Genomic DNA, 19,083 nt, shown 5'->3' with positions numbered 1-19,083 from the left:
ATATATGAAATACAACTCTAAGTATCTTAAAGGAAAATGGCGAAAAGAAATGTAGATCCATACATCCATACATGTGTGACAACAATTCCAGAGCTTACAATACATTTCATTATTACTCCAAAACTGAAAGCTAAACAAACGGGAGACACAAGTCAAGAATCTTGCTGGAGGCAATGTGGGACTTTATCAACTGAACATGTACATATCTGTTTGGTCTTGTGCAATTTTAAAGGTGTTTTTAGAAGAACTACATGCAATTATACGGGACATCTTAGAGCATGAGATTCTATACCTGGGATATATACCGGATCCAATGAACAAAAGTAATAAATATTTAATGAGGATTCTACTAATAGCAGTAAAAAAAAATAACAATAAATCTCATCCCCCATCTATGGCTTCATCAAATTGCAAAATGAAAATACAATGGCAACAGACTGTGACAGAAATATAAAATATGGAAAGACTGACATTTAAACTGAAATTGTAAAGAGACTTTTGAAAGACACTGGCGAAAACTGATTATGTACAAGTCAAAATAAAATGAGGAGAGGAGCACATGTTTATTAATGGGGGACGGGGTTATGTGTTATCATACCTATCTAATCGTACGAATACGAGTATGCATATTTGGATACATGTTGATTGATAATTATGTCTATATATGTATAAATGAATATATAAAGTACATGTGTGATTACATACACACACACACACACACACACACAATATATATATACAATATATATATATATATATATATATACACTCATATTGACTTCTATTCAGGCATAACTTTTATTTTACTCTAGTTTAATTTTAAATATATATTTTTCTACTTAAAATCAAGAAGAAAGGAGACCAATAATTGCACCCATGAAGTTGTTCTGACTGTTTGTCTGTTAATCTTTGTCAGTGTTTCATAATGGTAAATAAAAATAGTTTAACAACCCTCAAACTAAGGCATTGTAAAATGTAATTCCTTCTACATCTGCTAATATAAATATATCGTTGTATTGTTTGTGTGTATACAAATAAGTTAATTTAAGTTAAGTAAACAAATAAGTTAATAAAATTTAATGTTAAGAATCTATGCAAAGCAGATGGTCCACACATACATACAGTAGATGGGAGAAAGCATAATGCTCAATATGGAAATATGTTATAGTTCCTTTCAGTTAAAAGTCACGTTGTTGATAGGCACTGTGAATTAAAAGAGCAGCTCTACAATGTTCATGTGGACTATCTTTGCTTGCCTGAAAAATATTTTGTAAATATAATTTGGATTTAAGAAGAATAATAAAATTGCCGCCAGCTTTTATTCCTGAATTTCCTTAAAGGGACTCTGATGACACTGAGAAAATATGGAATTGCATCCAGTATAAAGGACTCAGAGCTCAGAATGATTGTCTTCTGTCTTCTCTCCTAAAAAAAGAGATAACATGATAAGCAATGTAGTCTAAACAAACTGGTGTATCTTCTTTCATCAAAACATGCACACAAGCTTTCACTTCTGACCTTTTTGCCAGTAGAGTGAGCCGATTCCTTTACCATACTCGTTTGAAGCCTCACAGATATACAGGCCAGTGAGGTCAGACGTCAGTTTCAAGAAGTAGAGTTTATTTCCTTCTGCTTTAATGGCATCGTTAGGGATAGTCTGGTGTGTGCTACTCCATGAACAAGAGCAAAGAATACAAAGTCAGACGGGCAAAAGAATGAGTATAGGGCCTAAATTTCAAAACAAAACCTAGTATGTTTTGCTAACTTTTTCAAGTCGTTCTGGACATAAACGTTAACAACAGTAATTTGCTGACTTTTCAGATGCATTCTTCACAAGCTGACTTACATAATGCACATATTCTGTGTGTCAGTTTGTGAAGAACATCTGCAAACCAAATAAATGCAAATTAACCTCAATGATTTGATCTTGACATTTATAGATCACTCTCAGCACTTTTTGAATTATGCCTAGCTGTTTCCTACTTCCTATTTTGTGTATGTATTGCTTAATTTTTTGGCATGTATTACATGTTAGGGATGTGCAAGGATCTGCAGTTGTTACATCTTGCAGAATCTGTAATTGTTTGATGAAATATAATGAAACATCCTCTATTTGTTTTTTATGCTATGATTTTCAGGTACTATTGATTCAAAGATGATTCCATTAGAATTATATATAATAATTATTAATCTTTTATTTATTTTTTATTTTTTGTGGCATGTTAGATTTTATACCTGTGCCAGCTGAAGTGTGTAGCTGAAGGATTGGCTTCTGCCTCACACTGATACACCTCAGCATTAGAGAGATTGTTGAAAGGTGTCACATAGACCAGCTGAGGTGGATCTTTAAAACACAGAAACACACACATGTGACTGCAAAGATTTCACTTATATGCCAATTACAATCATTCTAGACAAATTCAGGTGGTTTACCAAGTCTCCACTAACTGCCAAAAGTGAACTTTGCTTCTGTACATTTGTGTAATCATTTCAACTGATAAGTCAATAATCAGTGAATAAATCAAATACATCTGTCAACTCCTGGATAAACAGATAAATCAACAATTGTAATAATATTTAAAGTTAATATATTTAAGTGCACCAAACTGCAATTTCATTTATGCAAATGTATTATTGCATATTTAAATACATGACCTACAAGTCTAAATAGAAAAGACATACAAAGACAAAATACATTTTAGATTACCGTAGATGTTTGTAAGCAATTAATTTTAACAATGTTTTAAAGACAATAGAATTATTAAATTATTACAGTAAGTATACATTTTATTTAATTGTAAATTACATCATGTTAATTGTCTGCAAATATTATTCAGTTCACACTTAAGTGTATTTTAAATTGTATTCTTTTTGTAATAAGAACTCTTTTTAAATGTATGCTAAAGTGTGCTTATTTTTCACAAGGTAATACTAAATAAATATCTGACAATGTTTTACCACATTAAAAACTACTAATATTATTTATGCTTAAACTTTTTTTAATCACATTTTTATCCAAAGGGCCTCTGTTTATGGTTTTGTCATTTTAATGGCACTTATTATTTAATTATCAATTACTGTTAACAAGCTGAGGCAGGAAGTGACCTTTAAATGACAGAGAACCCACTAAAAACTGATACACTTTTTCAGATTCAGATGTCTACACACACTGTTTAATGACACTGCAGTAACAAGCACACAAGACAATTTGCTAAGGGTGTGAAATATTTAGGTTATCTTGTAAAGGCTCATGCCACTTACAGTGTACAGTGATCTTGTGATCAACTTGTAGTTCCTCTTTCATTGTAACATGTTTGATCAAACACTGGACATGTTGTTGATTCATCTGTACAGTTGGAGCTGCAATCAGACTGCTTGTGACTGTGAACGTCCCATCTAAATGTTTCTCAGTGTTTGTCGATACCTTCACAGAATCAGATAAAGCACCCAAATTCCATGAGACCTCAGCAGCAGGCTTCGTACTAGAAGTTGTGCAGGTTGCCAAAGTAACCTCAAGACGTCCAGCGACAGGGACAACATCCACAGTCACGCTCGCATTCACAGGGCTTGTGGCTGGTGACCATAAATCATCATCACATCATTAGGAACATTGAAAAAGATTAAAACATTCATATAATTAAAAGCAAAACACATTTATAGCATTAAACACTATATTTTTATTAAACTTTAATAGTTTTAATGAAGTGGTACCCAAAAGCAAATTAAAGAGTTTGCTCATGTGGAATATTTCTTGAATGTTTTGTCTAGAACAAATTCTAGAGAGAGGTGAATTTTTTAGTTAATTTCGGAATAAGGCAGCATATTCAAGTTTGGCCAAGCAGTATCTGCTATCACAAAATAGCATCGTCCCAGCCAAAGTCTAAAAGCTACACGGGTATCATTACAGTCATTTAAATCTGGAACCTTTAACTACCATGCCAGCCTTTCTATAGCTGACTATCTGTGTATGTTTCTGCACTCACTGTAAAAGTTTAACTATTATTTACTCAATTTTATTGGTGAAACATTTTTACACTCAAAAAAATTAAGTAAATTTTAAAGCTGTGAAATCAATAAAATATACTGTATGAATTGAGTAAATGCAAGTAAAAAAATTAAGTAAATCTGAGTAACTGCATCTGGTACATTAACAAATAAAATTGAGTAGAAATAATTGAACATTTAAACATTTAAAAACAATATTTATGAGTAATATTAACTGTTTTTATGAATGAGTAATATTAACTTTTTATTTTCTCTAAACCTTTGTAAAAATAGTACTCCTCACAACCACCAGTATACATGACATTGGCCTTTATTGTCAATGAGTACAGTAATACAGCACATTTTACACTGTATACAATATTGCCTACATTTAAACTCATTTAACAAACATTTTATAAGTAAAAATTAAATATTTAAAAATTCAGGTAGCCTAATTCAAGTGTAATCAAATCAACCCAATATCCACCGAATCAGCGCTGGTCCTCGTGCCGGAGACGGACTCGCCTCTGCGGGTGAACTTTGAACTTCATACCGCCGTCCTGCGTTTCACTCACAGCCGATAGATACTGCGAGTGACTGACATAACCTGCCAATAAACAAACAGTGACAGTTCTGAGGACATTTTATCATCCAAAGGATAATAATTATATTTATTATCATTAGGAATGAAGTCATGTGTTTATGCAAAGCATTTCAATCATGCAAAAAGACAGGCGCGACTCTTTTAGGTGTCGAATTACGCCTCTGTATGTTGTTTTGCATTAAATATGATTTAAAGCACAGTAAAGATTTTATAGATAAAATAAAACATACACAAACCTGAATTTCACTGAGGAAATGCACCAAATCTGCGATGCTGAGAAGAGAGCTGTTGTCTGGAGACTGGAGAGTTCAAACTGCCCGCGCTCACTGACTCAACCAACCGTCGAGTTGTCGTCACGTCAGAGGGTGGGGGAGGGGTGCATTGTTTTAATGGAGTAAACTTACTCAAATTGTGTGTTAAATATATTAATAATATTGATTTGAATTAAGTAATATTTTTGTTTCTTGAAACAGATCAGTTTAATTCAACACTCTCAAATATTTTGATAGAAATTTCACAAGTATATTAAGTATATTATAAAGAAATAATTGGTTAGTCAAATACTAAATAATTTTATTGAAAACAACTTAAATATATCTGTAAATTTTAGATAAAATGAACTGTTGGATTTTTACTGAATTATTTTGGTATGTTTAACTCAAACAATCAAGTACACGATATTCAGAGATTTTATTAAGTTAATAAAGTTAAAAATTTCTGTAATATTTACTAAGCCACAGAATTATTTTTTACAGTGCTCCAGACACTCGATGCATCCCATTTTGCCAACTTGTGAAAAAAAGTTCAAACTTTGAGTGTGTAACAGAAGAGTAGGCAAGTTTTGGGACACACTATCTTGTCAATATAAATTTCTCAATGCTGTCAATTGGCAAGGCTCAGGTGGCAAGGCTCATTTCAGGCCTTTCCAAAGCAGCAGAGCCCACTGGTGTTCTCTCCCAAGGTGCCTATGTAAGATGTTAGATTGATCATTTTAGATATGACTGAATAGTGAAATTGAAATGTTTCCTCTTGCCAGGAATATAGCCACTGCTGCTGACATGGTTAAATAAAAAATACATAAGATTAAACATTTTAGTTTTTATTGATAAATACTGGGCATGTAAGTTTGCTTAAAATGGAGTGTTGATGTTCTCATTGAAGACTTCTGGACAAACAGAAGAAAAATATGTTCTATCTCAACAGTTTGTTATTTTTTATTCCTTTTCTCTTTTAAACCAATGAATACTGAATCATCATGAGAGTATTCCTCTCCATTATAATATATATTAATGTGATCATGATATAAAATATTTAAAAATATTTTTATAAATTATTTTATTACTCTTCTCTGGAAAGCCTCATGAGCAACTTCTCCAGGATGAATGTTTCAAAGATCATACAGAAGACACACTTTTGATGTGGCCCTGTACCTGTAGTTGTGTTGGCATGTGCATTGTGCAAAACAAGCCAAACTGGAAACCAGCTATATGCACTGTTGCTGTAAACATTCAATGAACTGTGTGCACATAATGAGAGCAAAGGTAAAATCAATGCTCAGTGTGAAAATATTTGTGACTGTGATGTTGTCACAGTTATGGACTTCTGTTCCTTTTGAGTTTCCTTATTTGGTCATGTTCCTTTTCTTGTTCAGTTAATTGATTACTCCCCACCTGTTTCTGTTCTATCTGATTACATCCCATGTGTTTAAAAACCCTGTCTGTTTAGTTCTTGTTGGTTGGTCCTTAAAGTTATGTATGTGTTTATGTGCATGAAAACATAAGTAAATGTAGGTGTGGTAGAACCACATTTAATGTAAAAATACACATGTACAGTATTCTCATGAGATCATGTTGGTTCGGTCTTCATCGTTGTTATGATTAAAATCTCAATTCTATTTACGGAGACTGAAACTTGTACAGTGCTGTTTACTCCATATAGTGACATATCAGTCATGACTTTAAATAGCACTTGTGGTAGAAATCCGCCTGTGCAAGTGATGCCTAATGCATCTCAAGTTAACATGGAGCGTTTCATGGTGACACTTACAAATCTTCCTCTTGTGTGCATCGACAGGCAAACCCCTGGTGAGTTGGACGCCCCTTTTGATCATTAACACTTGGACTTAAGATACTAGGGGACTAAGATGTTAATACAAGGTATAATATACATAAGTGTAGAAGAGAAGATCAACATTTATGCTGAGAATTCTTGAAATATCGGTGTAACCCTGATTATTGTATACCAAAACTGTGTTCCTCCCTTAAGGTATTTGGGAACCTTTCTGGTTACTAATTGAACATACACAAAACACAAATTTTGGCTTTTAATTTCTCTCTTTCTCAGGCTTTGAATAAGGAACTAAACTTTAAATGGAATTTTCAGAGTATTAACTATTTAGGGGCAGTTATACAAAAAAAAAAGTTATAGAAAATTAATTATATTATCAATTATAAACAAGACAATAAATCAGATGTGAATAAATGGAAATTACTTCCTATAGATATGAGTAAAAGAATAGAATCAGTTAAAATGAATATAGTACCCCGGATGCTACTGATTCCAGGCCTTCCGGTTCAAATTCCTCTGAAACAGTTACATGATTGGGAAAGAATAATTTAAGGATTTATTTGGAACAGTACAATTTGGAAAAACATGGATTAAATTCATAACTTTACAATTAGCAAAAGAACAAGGGGGAAGGTCCCTACCTTTCTTGCAAGACTAGTGCTGCTCAGTTGAGAAATTTAGTTTGTTTGTGTGATTCTAGCTATATTTCAAAATGGAAACAACTAGAAATGTCTGAAACACCAATCCCTATTCAGTCACTTCTAGGTGATAATATAACATTAACACAGATAACTGAAAAGTCAGCTGACAAAAAGTGAACTAGATGAATGCTACTAGCTGATAAGTAATAACTGCATTCTCAATCAGATAAGAGGGTAAATTCAAGATTTTAAGAAATTAATACGACCCATAGCCTGGAGAAAGTTAGACATTGCTAGCGAGCTGGCTAGGGTCAGGCTAATATCTTTCCATAAAGTTGACATTCTTGTGAATTAAGTGACTGACAGGGTCTGTCACCCCAATCCGAGGTAGCAGCTCGGGCTTTTGTGCAGTTATTGGCCCCAATTTTGTGTTGTAACGTTAACTTATGTGAAACGGGTGTTTCTAATTCTGACTCCCCTCGCATGCACGCGCATGGTGTCATACATTGGTGCCAGTTGCGAAAACAGACAGTCGTGAGTAATACATTGCAATTTGTGTATTGGTGTTTGATGGTGTTGAGGATGAGATGTGTCTCAAGAATGAGTTTATTTACGAATTTGGCAGTTGACAAATGTCAAATAATGTATTTCATGTAAATTATATTGTTATGCTGTATGAAGCACACATGCATACAACCATGTACATAATATGTGTATTTTATTTTACTGTACTGTAATTGGCTCAGTGTACTGCTGTAGTTGTATCTGTGTACTTGAAATGCTTTCTGTTACAAGAAATTTAATTATCTTTACAAACATATTTGGAAATAAAGGTCTTTCTGCTACCTCTGACTATAGACTGTAATGTCCTGATGACCCTTATAAAATATTTAACTATTTAGAATTGTTTTCAGACAAAAGCTGTTTTATTTGCTACTAACACTGATACTGTCCATAACAGAACCATTTACACAACCCCAATTCATGTTATGTTACTCTTCTGTTGGCAGTTATCCTAATAAATGTACTTTTAGTACCACCTTTTCATCATATTTTTATTATGATTTTACAGTTCTGTTGTGAATAACATGAGATGGGAAAATCATTAAGTGTTTTTATTTACAGTTTACACAGTTTTACAATCAAATAGAAATTACAATAAGCAAACATAATATTTTCAAATAAAACTATAAAAGAAATAAAAAAGCATCAAGTTTACTGGGTCAGGGGCCAAATAAACTCATTCTGGAGACACATCTCATCCTGTAGAATATCTGCAAAAAAGTGTTTAGATTCAATAATAAGCATTTAATAAAGGGAAGTATGAATTTGCTGAATTCATACGACATTCTATTGATACGCTCGATGTATAAGCACAAAGTCTTCACAGCTTTTCAATGTTATCAACATAAGGGCAGAGTAATTAAGGCAGATTTAACAAAACTCCTGAAATTGTTCTGCTCTCTAACAAACACATTTTGTTTCATGAAAAGGAATATTGCAATAGAGAAAACGAGCAGTTTTTTCATTGTTTTACTGCAGTAAAACACACAAACGACAAAAGCACAGCTTGACAGTCCAAGCTGTAAATCAGATACGTTTAGTTAAATACACGATCAAACACCGATACACAAATTGCAATGTATTACTTACGACTGTCTGTTTTCATAACTGGCACCAATGTATGACACCATGCGCGTGCATGCGAGGGGAGTCAGAATTAGAAACACCTGTTTCACATAAGTTAACGTTACAACACAAAATTGGGGCCAATAACTGCACAAAAGCCCGAGCTGCTACCTCGGATTGGGGCGACAGACCCTGTCAGTCACTTAATTCACAAGAATGTCAACTTTATGGAAAGATAATAGCCTGACCCTAGCCAGCTCGCTAGCTTATGTTGATAGTTGCACAATTAAACCGGTTAACATTAACAATTAAACAACATCTCACAACAAGGAGATAACTAGCTAAACACTTTAAGGCCCAATCCCAATTCTATTTTATACCACTTCCCCTACCCCTCCACCTACCCCTTCCCCTTGTCCCTTGAAACAGAGTGTCAAGGGGTAGGGGAGAAAATATTCCCCTAAGGATTGGGACACCACTACCATGACGTCACACGCCATCATTCGTCGTCTAGCTCTTACAATACCCACATATACTGGTGTGCATTAGAGCCTTTAATTATCGTTCTGTATTAATGAGCTGCTGCTTACTGACACACACACACACACACATATCGGAAATCGCGCAGCTCTCACATCCAGGAGAAAATAAACTTGTCAACGCTGCCCCACAGCTTATATTAAATACAGTTTAAATACTGAATCGCTACATTATATTTTCCAGCAGCGAGAGGATACAATCGCTGTTTTTACTCCAAAAAGATAAACGCACAGACGCGAATACACGCAACTACCATCTCTCTCTCTCTCTCTCTCTCTCTCTCTCTCTCGGATAGGCAATATTTGAGAAAATGGTTAAGTGATTTCTAATTATTGGGCTACGGCAGTTATCGCGCTGATCAGATATGCTGTGGCACTATCATGCAGTCTGTAATGATATGACGTTAGGAAATATTAGCGATTTTTTGCAAACATTTCTTTGAGTAACATGACCATTAATATGAACTCACAATTGAATGTAACATAAAACAAATTATTACTTTTCGTTAAAATCTTTATTTATGCCAAAAAAGCTTACATTTATGTGTCTTTTTGTTCGCTGTAGCAGCCATGTTGCCGAGATAAGGGGTAGAATTGGGATTGGGCCCAATGTAAGTTATACCGCTCCCCTGTCGTTGCCAGAAGCCATGTTGAGGTCTCAACCAACAGACAGACAGAACTCCACCGCGCTAGCTCGCGCTCGCGACACAGGCATATCGCGCTGTGTGAACACGTTCATGTGATTGGCTTAGAAGTAAACAATCCCCCACCGCGCGTGGGGTGCGTTCTTGTGATTGGCTAAAACAAGGGAGATATCTGATTGTTTGCTGATCATTCCCCGTTTAAAAAAATGCATTTGTGTGTCGAGCCAAGTCAGGGGAGTCTCAAAATTCACACACAAATGCAGTGAAGTTCACAGACCGCAAGCAGTTTGTAAATCAAGGTATATTTGTGTGTGCATCAGAAATACATTTCTGAATCTTGTCCTGTGCATTTCTAAATCTTGAGTGCATTTGTAAATGTTGTTTGCATTTCTGAATTGTGTGTGTATTTATGAATTTTGTGTGCATTTGTGAATTTTGTATGCATTTGTGAATCTTGTGTGCTTTTTACATTTTGTGTGTGCATTTGTGAATTTTGTGCGCATTTGTGTATCCTGTGTGTGTATTTATGAATCATGTGTGTGCATGTATGAATCTTGTGTGTGCATATGTGAATGTAGTGTGTGCATTTATCTTTTTTGAGACTCGTCTAGCTCCATAGAACAGCCATCATCAGCCGGTCACACTCAAAGCCGGTTTTGAGGTCAGCCGTGGCAAGTGCAGACACAGCGAGCGCGGACACAGAGCGGCCAGAGAAACGGAGGAGCGACTATAGTAAGTTGTTTGTGCAAAACTGCGGAAAAACTGCAGAAAACGTGCGGGTGTTGAACCCTCTCACCGGGAAAAGTGTGGGTGTTAAAACACCCACGAGTGCGACGATATATATAGGCCTATATATCTTTTACTTCTTTTTTTTTTTGCACATACAGATGGTTCTATGCAGTCGATCTGTTTTGCAGTTCTTTAAATTGAAGTTTTTGCTTGAAATCTCGCAGTAGGCTACTTCTGACCGTGTTTTAGCGAAAACAACGTGCCAAAAGTGTAAGGGCAGAAAAATGGAAGTCAGAAGAATGCAGATCATATTTATTTTGCGTTAGAAGCTGCAGTTTCACAATACATGAATTACACTAACAAGTAACAGTAACATGCGGCAAATATTTTTTTCTTAAGCTTGAAACGCTATTTACACATTTACAAAGCTTCTATTGCATGCAAATTTAATTTACTCTTAAGCCTGGTTCACACGGGACGATTTTAAAATTGTCGGCTGATTTTCCAAACCTGAGAGACCCCACACACGGCGATAAAAAATCACGGGTCTAACAGTTTTGGTCATACAGTGTGTGGTGTGCAGTCACACGGCAAAATCAACACATCACACACGAACCGATTTGACTCCCGAGCATTCCCAGGTCACGAAGAGGATGCAGTGGCCATAGTTTGTGCTTTGTTTTTAACCGAAAATAAGAAAAACAAGAAAAGGCGATGGTCAAAGAAGTGGAGACAAACATTCACGGTGTTACCACAGGTCGACGAGTTGGTCCTCCATCTCCGACGTCCACCGGACTTTCTGGTGCGCCATGCCGCCGGCTGTTTTGATTTTGTTTCCCGGTACTTCCTCGCCGCCTCATCACCTCGCGTTCTGATTGGCTTCACGCCACAGTCCACAGGCTGCGTGATCGTTTGTCCTCGGGGGACACCACACACGAGAAGAAATCGGGCCAAATAAATCCAACATGTTGGATATCCCCGATTTGAGATCGGAGCGGTCCCGACGTCCTTCCGAGCAGAGGAGAGCAGTCTTAACAAACCCCACAAGGCAGGAATATCTGATCAGATTATTTTACGATAATCGGAGCATCCTTAAGATTGTCGGAAGGTGTCAATCGGGGCTAAAATCGGCCTAATTATCCTGCCGTGTGAACCAGGCTTTACGATCTTGTGCATGTCCACGCTGCGTATGCAAATATTTTAGGCATTAAACTACCTTCATAATATGGTATAGCCAGTGTTGGGGAGTAACTAGTTACATGTAACGGCGTTACGTAATTTAATTACAAAATTATTGTAACTGTAATTAGTTACAGTTACTATGAAAAAATGAGTAATTAAATTACAGTTACTTATGAAATTTTTTACGATTACAAAGGGGATTACATTTGAATATTTACACACATCCACATACAGATTTAACTCTGATTTCTTTCCCAAATTGCACTGACTATTCTGAGACACACCGCCCTAATAATTTCCGGGATGCGGAAATACAGTCTGGTTCGTAGAATCCAGTCATAAAAACGGAATGCCTAACGCGGACGGAATATGCCACATTTTGGATGACTCAATCAAAAGTAGGTCAGTACACTTGAATCAAAACATGACATGGACTAGTGTCTGTGAATATTAAGCCCCAAAAATGCAATAGCCTATATGACTTGCACATTCTGCCTGTCTGTGGAAATCAGGCGCGGACTGGACATCGGGAGAACCGGGACAATTCCCGGTGACCTGGCAGCCGATTTTGCCCCACTATTTAATATCATTATTGTATAATTGCCTGCCGAATGTACTAAAGCGATCATTTGCGAATCCGCCATTTGATAATTAAATCTCTAATAAGTCATGAAGTGTTAGTCATGACTCGCGCGCTCTCCGCCAAACGGTTTGGATCAGACTCAGAGTAATCAATGCGAGAGAGAGAGAGAGAGAGAGAGAGAGAGAGAGAGAGAGAGAATAGAGTGGACTGTGGAAGCGCACAGCTGGAGCAGAGAAGCAGAACTACTGTTCAGGGTTTCAGGTCAGTTTCATCTGTAAAGATGCTTTTTTTATTTATTTAATCAAGCAGCAGCACGTTGCTCACCAGTCATCACTCAAAATACTATAAAAAGGACATCATTATTATCAGTTGTAATGTTACAGTAGGAATTTATCTGAAAAAAATTCTGATTTTTTTATAGGTTTAAGGGGAGCTACGACAGACAACAACACAACCCTTACGAAAATTTACATTTTAATATTTAACTATAAATCCAGAGAAAATGGTTACTATTGTTTAAATGTGGTAACCAAAAATTATTTTACAAATGTATTTAAATCCATTTGCAAAAAAACAAAAACAAAACAAGGTTATTTTACTTTTATATAGGCTAATAAAAGCTAGGTTCATTTTTGTAAGGTTAAAACATGACTCGTGTACAGTATTAGGATTTTTCTATAAAGATATTGTAGTATTGTAGAGTATTGTATTGTAAAGTATAGTTTTGTTCAATCTTGAGTATTAAAGTCATGAGAGAGATGGATAACAGAGCAAAATAAAGAGACTGAAGAGAAAAATGGAAGTGAAGGTGCAGTTCAGGAGAGAACTTTTAATTATTTTGCATGACCCCAAATTAAAGATTTAAACCTTTTTTTATGTCAGGTCCATACAAAAAATAGTTTTGTCCATGAATTTGTTTGTATGAGTTTGAATTTTCCAGTCTGAATTTTTTTCCCAGTCCGCCCCTCCTGTAAATTAATGGCAAAGACATGGTTTGATTTACTACACATAGGCCTACTGAAGCTCGCAGTGTTTTCAACCTCTGCCGCCTCAATATAGGAGTACATGAGCACATAAACATAATTTCTAGAACTGCTCTGTGTCACTTCATGTGCATTTTACTTATTTTGAGAAAACTATCATCATATACAAAGAGACAGCAGTTTAAAAAAAAACACCAATGTTTAGGAGTTTTTTACACAGAATACGTCACATGCTTATTAGATAACTGTATTTAAGTTGATGTATATGCTTTTATTTATTATTCTTTAATTTTCACAAATTTAGAAAAGTAATCAAAAAGTACTCAAAAGTAATTAGTTACATTACTTTAATAAAGTAATTGAAAAAGTTACACTACTATTACATTTTAAACAGGGTAACTTGTAATCTGTAACCTATTACATTTCCAAAGTAACCTTCCCAACACTGGGTATAGCCTGTTTGATTTGAGAATGCAGTAGAATCTGTTTGCTTTATCTGCCCTAAACTAAGCTATCTGTCATCAGATTACTTATCACTTTGGCTATAATAACCCGTTCCGTGTATTATGAATAAATGTTTATGCATTTATGTTTACCAGTTATAAACCACGACATTTTGGCAAATTGATAAATTGTCAGACATGTTCTAAAGAGGTGCTTACCTTTTGTCCCACTGCTGAGAAGAAAATAAACAACAGTCATCGTAATGAAGCGACGGGAAAACATATTTAAGACACTGATCAAGACCGTCACACAGTTTTTGTCACCTCCAGTAAGTGCCACTGAACGAGTGAGGGAGCGAATCCGTGACAGTCTTAAAACAACTGCGCTCAAATGATTCGAGCCACCCCGGTAAACTGAGGAGACGCGCGCACACACACACACACACACACACACGCACACACTCGCGGAGTAATGCAAAACGAAACTAACTTCACGTATCGTCTCAATCAGAGCCGGTCAAACTATGTAGCATATGCAACAACACTGCTCTAAATTCATCTTTCTTAGGCAGCACGTCTTTCTGAATTAACAAACAGAAATGATCTTGTAGAATGAATAATTTAAAGAAAACCTACCAGGGCTTTTAAATTATTATTAGCCTATACTCGAAGTCTTCCTCTGTTTTTCAGACCAGTTGTTTCCATTTATCACAGTCCGTTTATTCCCTCAGCCAGCAGTACTGGGGGGCAACACCCAGTTCCTCTCATCAGAATCAAGATAGAGTGTTTAAACTTCATCTGTCATGCTCAGTAGGATTATCTCTCTCTCTCTCTCTGTGAAAAAGCTAGGAGCATGATTATGGGTCGGCGGTGGATGCCGCTGATTAGGGCAGCTTTCATATCCTCTTTAATACTTAATTTTATGCGGTTTCTGTACCTTTACAAAAAATTATTGCAGTTTTTGTTATATGTAAAAAACTGCATCGATGCCGTTTACTGCAATACTTCTGAAGTACTTGTGGTATGCATTAACTATGTAAGGGGTTAAACAACAGTTAACTAGTAAATCGGAGAAAAGCCTTGTTAATAAGTAGCTACGGTATATAAAAGGGTAAAAGGGGTGAACGTGTGCCCCGCCTCTGTGTGTGTGTGTGTTGCAAACTTTTTGCTGCTGTCAGCTTGGACTTTAAAGGTCCCATGACATGGATTATTTCCTTTTCTTTAAATGCTTTTTAATGTTTCCTTAGGTGTACTTATATTGTAAGTATGATTTTTACATTTAAAATTTAGAAATAATTTTTTTATATCCTGTTATTTGCCCTCTGGCTTGAAAGCTCTGTTTGAAGGGGCGTGTCTGCTGTGAGACTCCGAGTAAACGACAACTGTTGTGATTGGCTGACATCTTTGCATTTGAAATGCGTGGAACCCCTCTCAAATATATATATATATATATATATATATATATATATATATATTCAATAACACGACTTAGGTGCCCTTGAGCAAGGCATCGAACCCCCAACTGCTCCCCAGGCGCCGCAGCATAAATGGCTGCCCACTGCTCTGGGTGTGTGCTCACAGTGTGTGTGTGTGTTCACTGCTCTGTGTGTGTGCATTTCGGATGGGTTAAACGCAGAGCACAAATTCTGAGTATGGGTCACCATACTTGGCTGAATGTCACGTCACTATATACTATTACATTATATTTACTATTACAGCTGTTGATTATATAATTATTTTTTCGATCTTTTCCCATCACATGAAAGGCTGCAGTGATGAGCATGGAGTAGACAGAGTCTGTTTATCGCGTGAATGCAGTGATCTCGTCATTATTGCAACACGTTTTCTCTCACAAAATGCTTTCACCACAACTAACAGCAAACACCTGAATACAGTAAGAGCTTTGTTGTGCAGCATAACAGCATCATTCATTGTAACGGCAGTTTAGGCAAGTGTGCAGATATACTCGCGATGTGTGAGAGCTCCGAAAAAAAGGCAGAGATGTATAAAGTACTAGAGACCCAGACTTGAGTAAAAGTAGGGGAGACCAGGGACAGTTGTAACAGGGGACGGTTGTAACACCTTGAATTCCTCCAATCAGAAACAACCTAGAGTGATGACACTCACTGTGCACATGCTCAGTTAGTTTCCCTCCATTTTTGCCATAAAGGGAGCCACATTTGAATCTTCCTGACGGAGTTATCTACAAAAGATTGTTTCTGATGTAAAAAAAATATTTTTCTTTCTGATGTACTTTTTTGGATGCTGTTATAGGATCAAATGTCTATGAATTCAAACAAGTATTATTAGAATCACTGTTTTGTAAGCTAAAAATAGAAATGGCTAACAAGTGTCAAACTAGCAGTCAAGCTAGCTCACAGGAGATGAAAACATGTTTGGTGGTACTGGGACGGTTGTAACGCCCCGTTACAACTGTCCCAGTATCACCAACCAAGTTTCATTTATATTTTAAAAACTAATCAAGCTTAAAAAAAACTGTATAGTTTCCCTTCAATGTGCAAATTAAAAGTAAAATGTACAATGTGCATTGCAAATTAAATGTAAAATGTCATCAAATCACATTTTAAAGTAATTATCTTTTTTTATATAAAGATTGTCAGTGTGATAGACAGCATGCCAAATATCAGAAAGAGGAAGACAGACAGGGGAGTCCCATTTCCTGTGCTGGAAAAGGCTTCCGATGAAATCAGACAGGGAAAGTCAGTCAGGGGAGTGGCCAAATCATATGGCATTTTCCATGTGACCCTGCACAGATTCCACAAGAAGAGGAGCCAGGGATCAAAGACACTTTCTAGAGTACTGGACTCCATTTTTACACTTGCCACAACTGTGACTCAGACTAGGCCTACCAAGCCCACCCTCTCTGTTTTTGAGAATGTTTGAGTTCATGTTTAACCTTTTTTGAGGTGTTCTACCCAATAAACAATTTTCTTGCATTATAATTTGACAGCTTCATCCTCTTTTTGTGTGTTATTTGTGTGAAAAGGGTAATCATTACTTAAAAACATGAAATGAATAGTCACAATAACATGACTGATAAATAATATTTTCTATTTTGAGTATATGATTGATTCATTATGCAGATTTTAGACATGTTACAACCGTCCCTGACATGCATTACAACCGTCCCTGTACACTGGGACGGTTGTAACAGTGGAGAGACTGTATTAAAATCAATTTTGCAACCTGTACATATTTCATAAACCCACTTAAATAAATTTTTTCAGCAGCTGACAGATTGAAATTTATAATATAACAAATTGGTTATTCCAGTAAAAATGGTTTTTGATGTATTGCTAAAAATTGCAAAAAGTGTTACAACTGTCCCTGGTCTCCCCTACAAGTGCTCTATCAAAAAAATGACTTGAGTAGAAGTTGAAGTGCTCTTTAAGCACCACACTTAAGTAGAAGTACTAAAGTATTCAACATTTTTTGTACTTAAGTATTGCAAGTAGCCTTTTTGAAAATTTACTACTCAAGTACTGAAAGTAAAAGTACAAGTATTGTGTTATGTAGTTATTAAAGAAAGTAGTCAAAAGTTTGAACATATGTTTTTACCATTTCAAATTATTAACCTAAAGGACAATCACAATTCCTTTGACTGTAACTTTTTGTAAACAAAAAACAGATTAAAGGGTTAGTTCGCCCAATTTGCAAAATGATGTCATTAATAACTTACCCTCATGTTGTTTCAAACCAGTAAGACCTCCTTTTATTTTTGGAACACAGTTTAAGATATTTTAGATTTAGTCAGAGAGCTCTCCCTCCATTGAAGCTGTGTGTATGGTATACTGTCCATGTCCAGAAAGGTAAGAAAAACATTATCAAAGTAGTAAATGTGACATCAGAGGGTCAGTTAGAATTATTTGAAGCATCGAAAATACATTTTGGTCCAAAAATAGCAAAAACTACGACTTTATTCAGCATTGTCTTCTCTTCCGTGTCTGTTGTAAGACAGTTCAAAACAAAGCAGTTTGTGATATCCGGTTCGCGAACGAATCATTCGATGTAACCGGATCTTTTTGAACCAGTTCACCAAATCGAACTGAGTCGTTTTAAATGGTTCGCGTCCCCAATACGCATTAATCAGCAAATGACTTAAGCTGTTAACTTGTTTAATGTGGCTGACACTCCCTCTGAGTTAAAACAAACCAATATCCCGGAGTAATTCATGTACTCAAACAGTACACTGACTGAACTGATGTGAAGAGAGAACTGAAGATGAACACAGAGTTGAGCCAGATAATGAACAAAAGACTGACTCGTTCACGAGTCAAGAACACTGATCTATATATATAACTGATATTATAGATCAGTGGTCAAGAACCGTTTCTGTCAGACGTGTCCGATTCGAGAACCGAGGAGCTGATGATACTGTGCATGTGTGATTCAGCGTGAAGCAGACTGACACACAGTGCGTCTGAACCGAACTGATTCTTTTGGTGATTGATTCTGTGCTAATGTTATGAGCCCAGGTAAACCGAAGGCTTGCAGTCAACGCCAATGACGCCATTACGTTGAGCGCAAAAGAACCGGTGAACTGTTTTCTTCAACTGGTTTATTGAATCGAACTGTCAGAAAGAACTACTGGTGATTCGAAAACCGATGCAACCGGTTCTTGACTCGTGAACGAGTCATTATCTGGCTCGGCTTGGTGTTCATCTCTCTCTTCATAGCAGTTCAGTCAGCACGTGCTGTCTTCTTAATCGCTTGATTCGCTCAATGATGTGCCAGCTTCATCAAACCTGCCATCTACAGTTCTGTTTGTAATGGAATGATTCGTAACATTTTTATAATTGTAACGAGTAATGATGCAGCACATAAAAAAATATCGGAGTAAAAGTATTAAACTCATCGAAAATATGTACTGAAGTAAAAGTGGAAGTAGGAGAAAAAAATAATACTCTAGTAAAGTACAGATACCGCCTTTTAGTACTTAAGTACAGTAGTGAAGTAGTTCTACTTCGTTACTATACATCTCTGAAAAAAGGGAGTGTTCTTTGATCGCTCTCTGTAGTTAAATCACAATTTAAA

The 19,083-nt window shown here is 36.0% G+C and overlaps 2 protein-coding genes across 2 annotated transcripts in view; one reads left to right on the top strand and one right to left on the bottom strand.

The window, feature by feature from the left end:
* Nucleotides 1-19,083, top strand: part of LOC132152732 (serine/threonine-protein kinase SIK2-like) — a 364,451-nt gene that overhangs the window by 97,515 nt on the left and 247,853 nt on the right. The gene's annotated exons all lie outside the window — the stretch shown is intronic.
* Nucleotides 1,060-14,758, bottom strand: si:ch211-214p13.3 (nectin-3-like protein). Its single transcript, XM_059561163.1, has 5 exons — nucleotides 14,248-14,758; nucleotides 3,262-3,573; nucleotides 2,236-2,344; nucleotides 1,519-1,667; nucleotides 1,060-1,425 (listed from the first exon to the last, which is right to left on the bottom strand). The coding sequence occupies exons 1-5, from the start codon at nucleotides 14,309-14,311 to the stop codon at nucleotides 1,391-1,393; spliced, it is 669 nt and encodes a 222-aa protein (XP_059417146.1). The 5' UTR covers nucleotides 14,312-14,758; the 3' UTR covers nucleotides 1,060-1,390.

The sequence above is a fragment of the Carassius carassius genome, chromosome 11 (assembly GCF_963082965.1).
Source record: "Carassius carassius chromosome 11, fCarCar2.1, whole genome shotgun sequence".
Classification (NCBI taxonomy): domain Eukaryota; kingdom Metazoa; phylum Chordata; class Actinopteri; order Cypriniformes; family Cyprinidae; genus Carassius; species Carassius carassius.
Note: the sequence above shows the minus strand (reverse complement) of the source record. Positions and strands in the feature narration are given on the sequence as shown.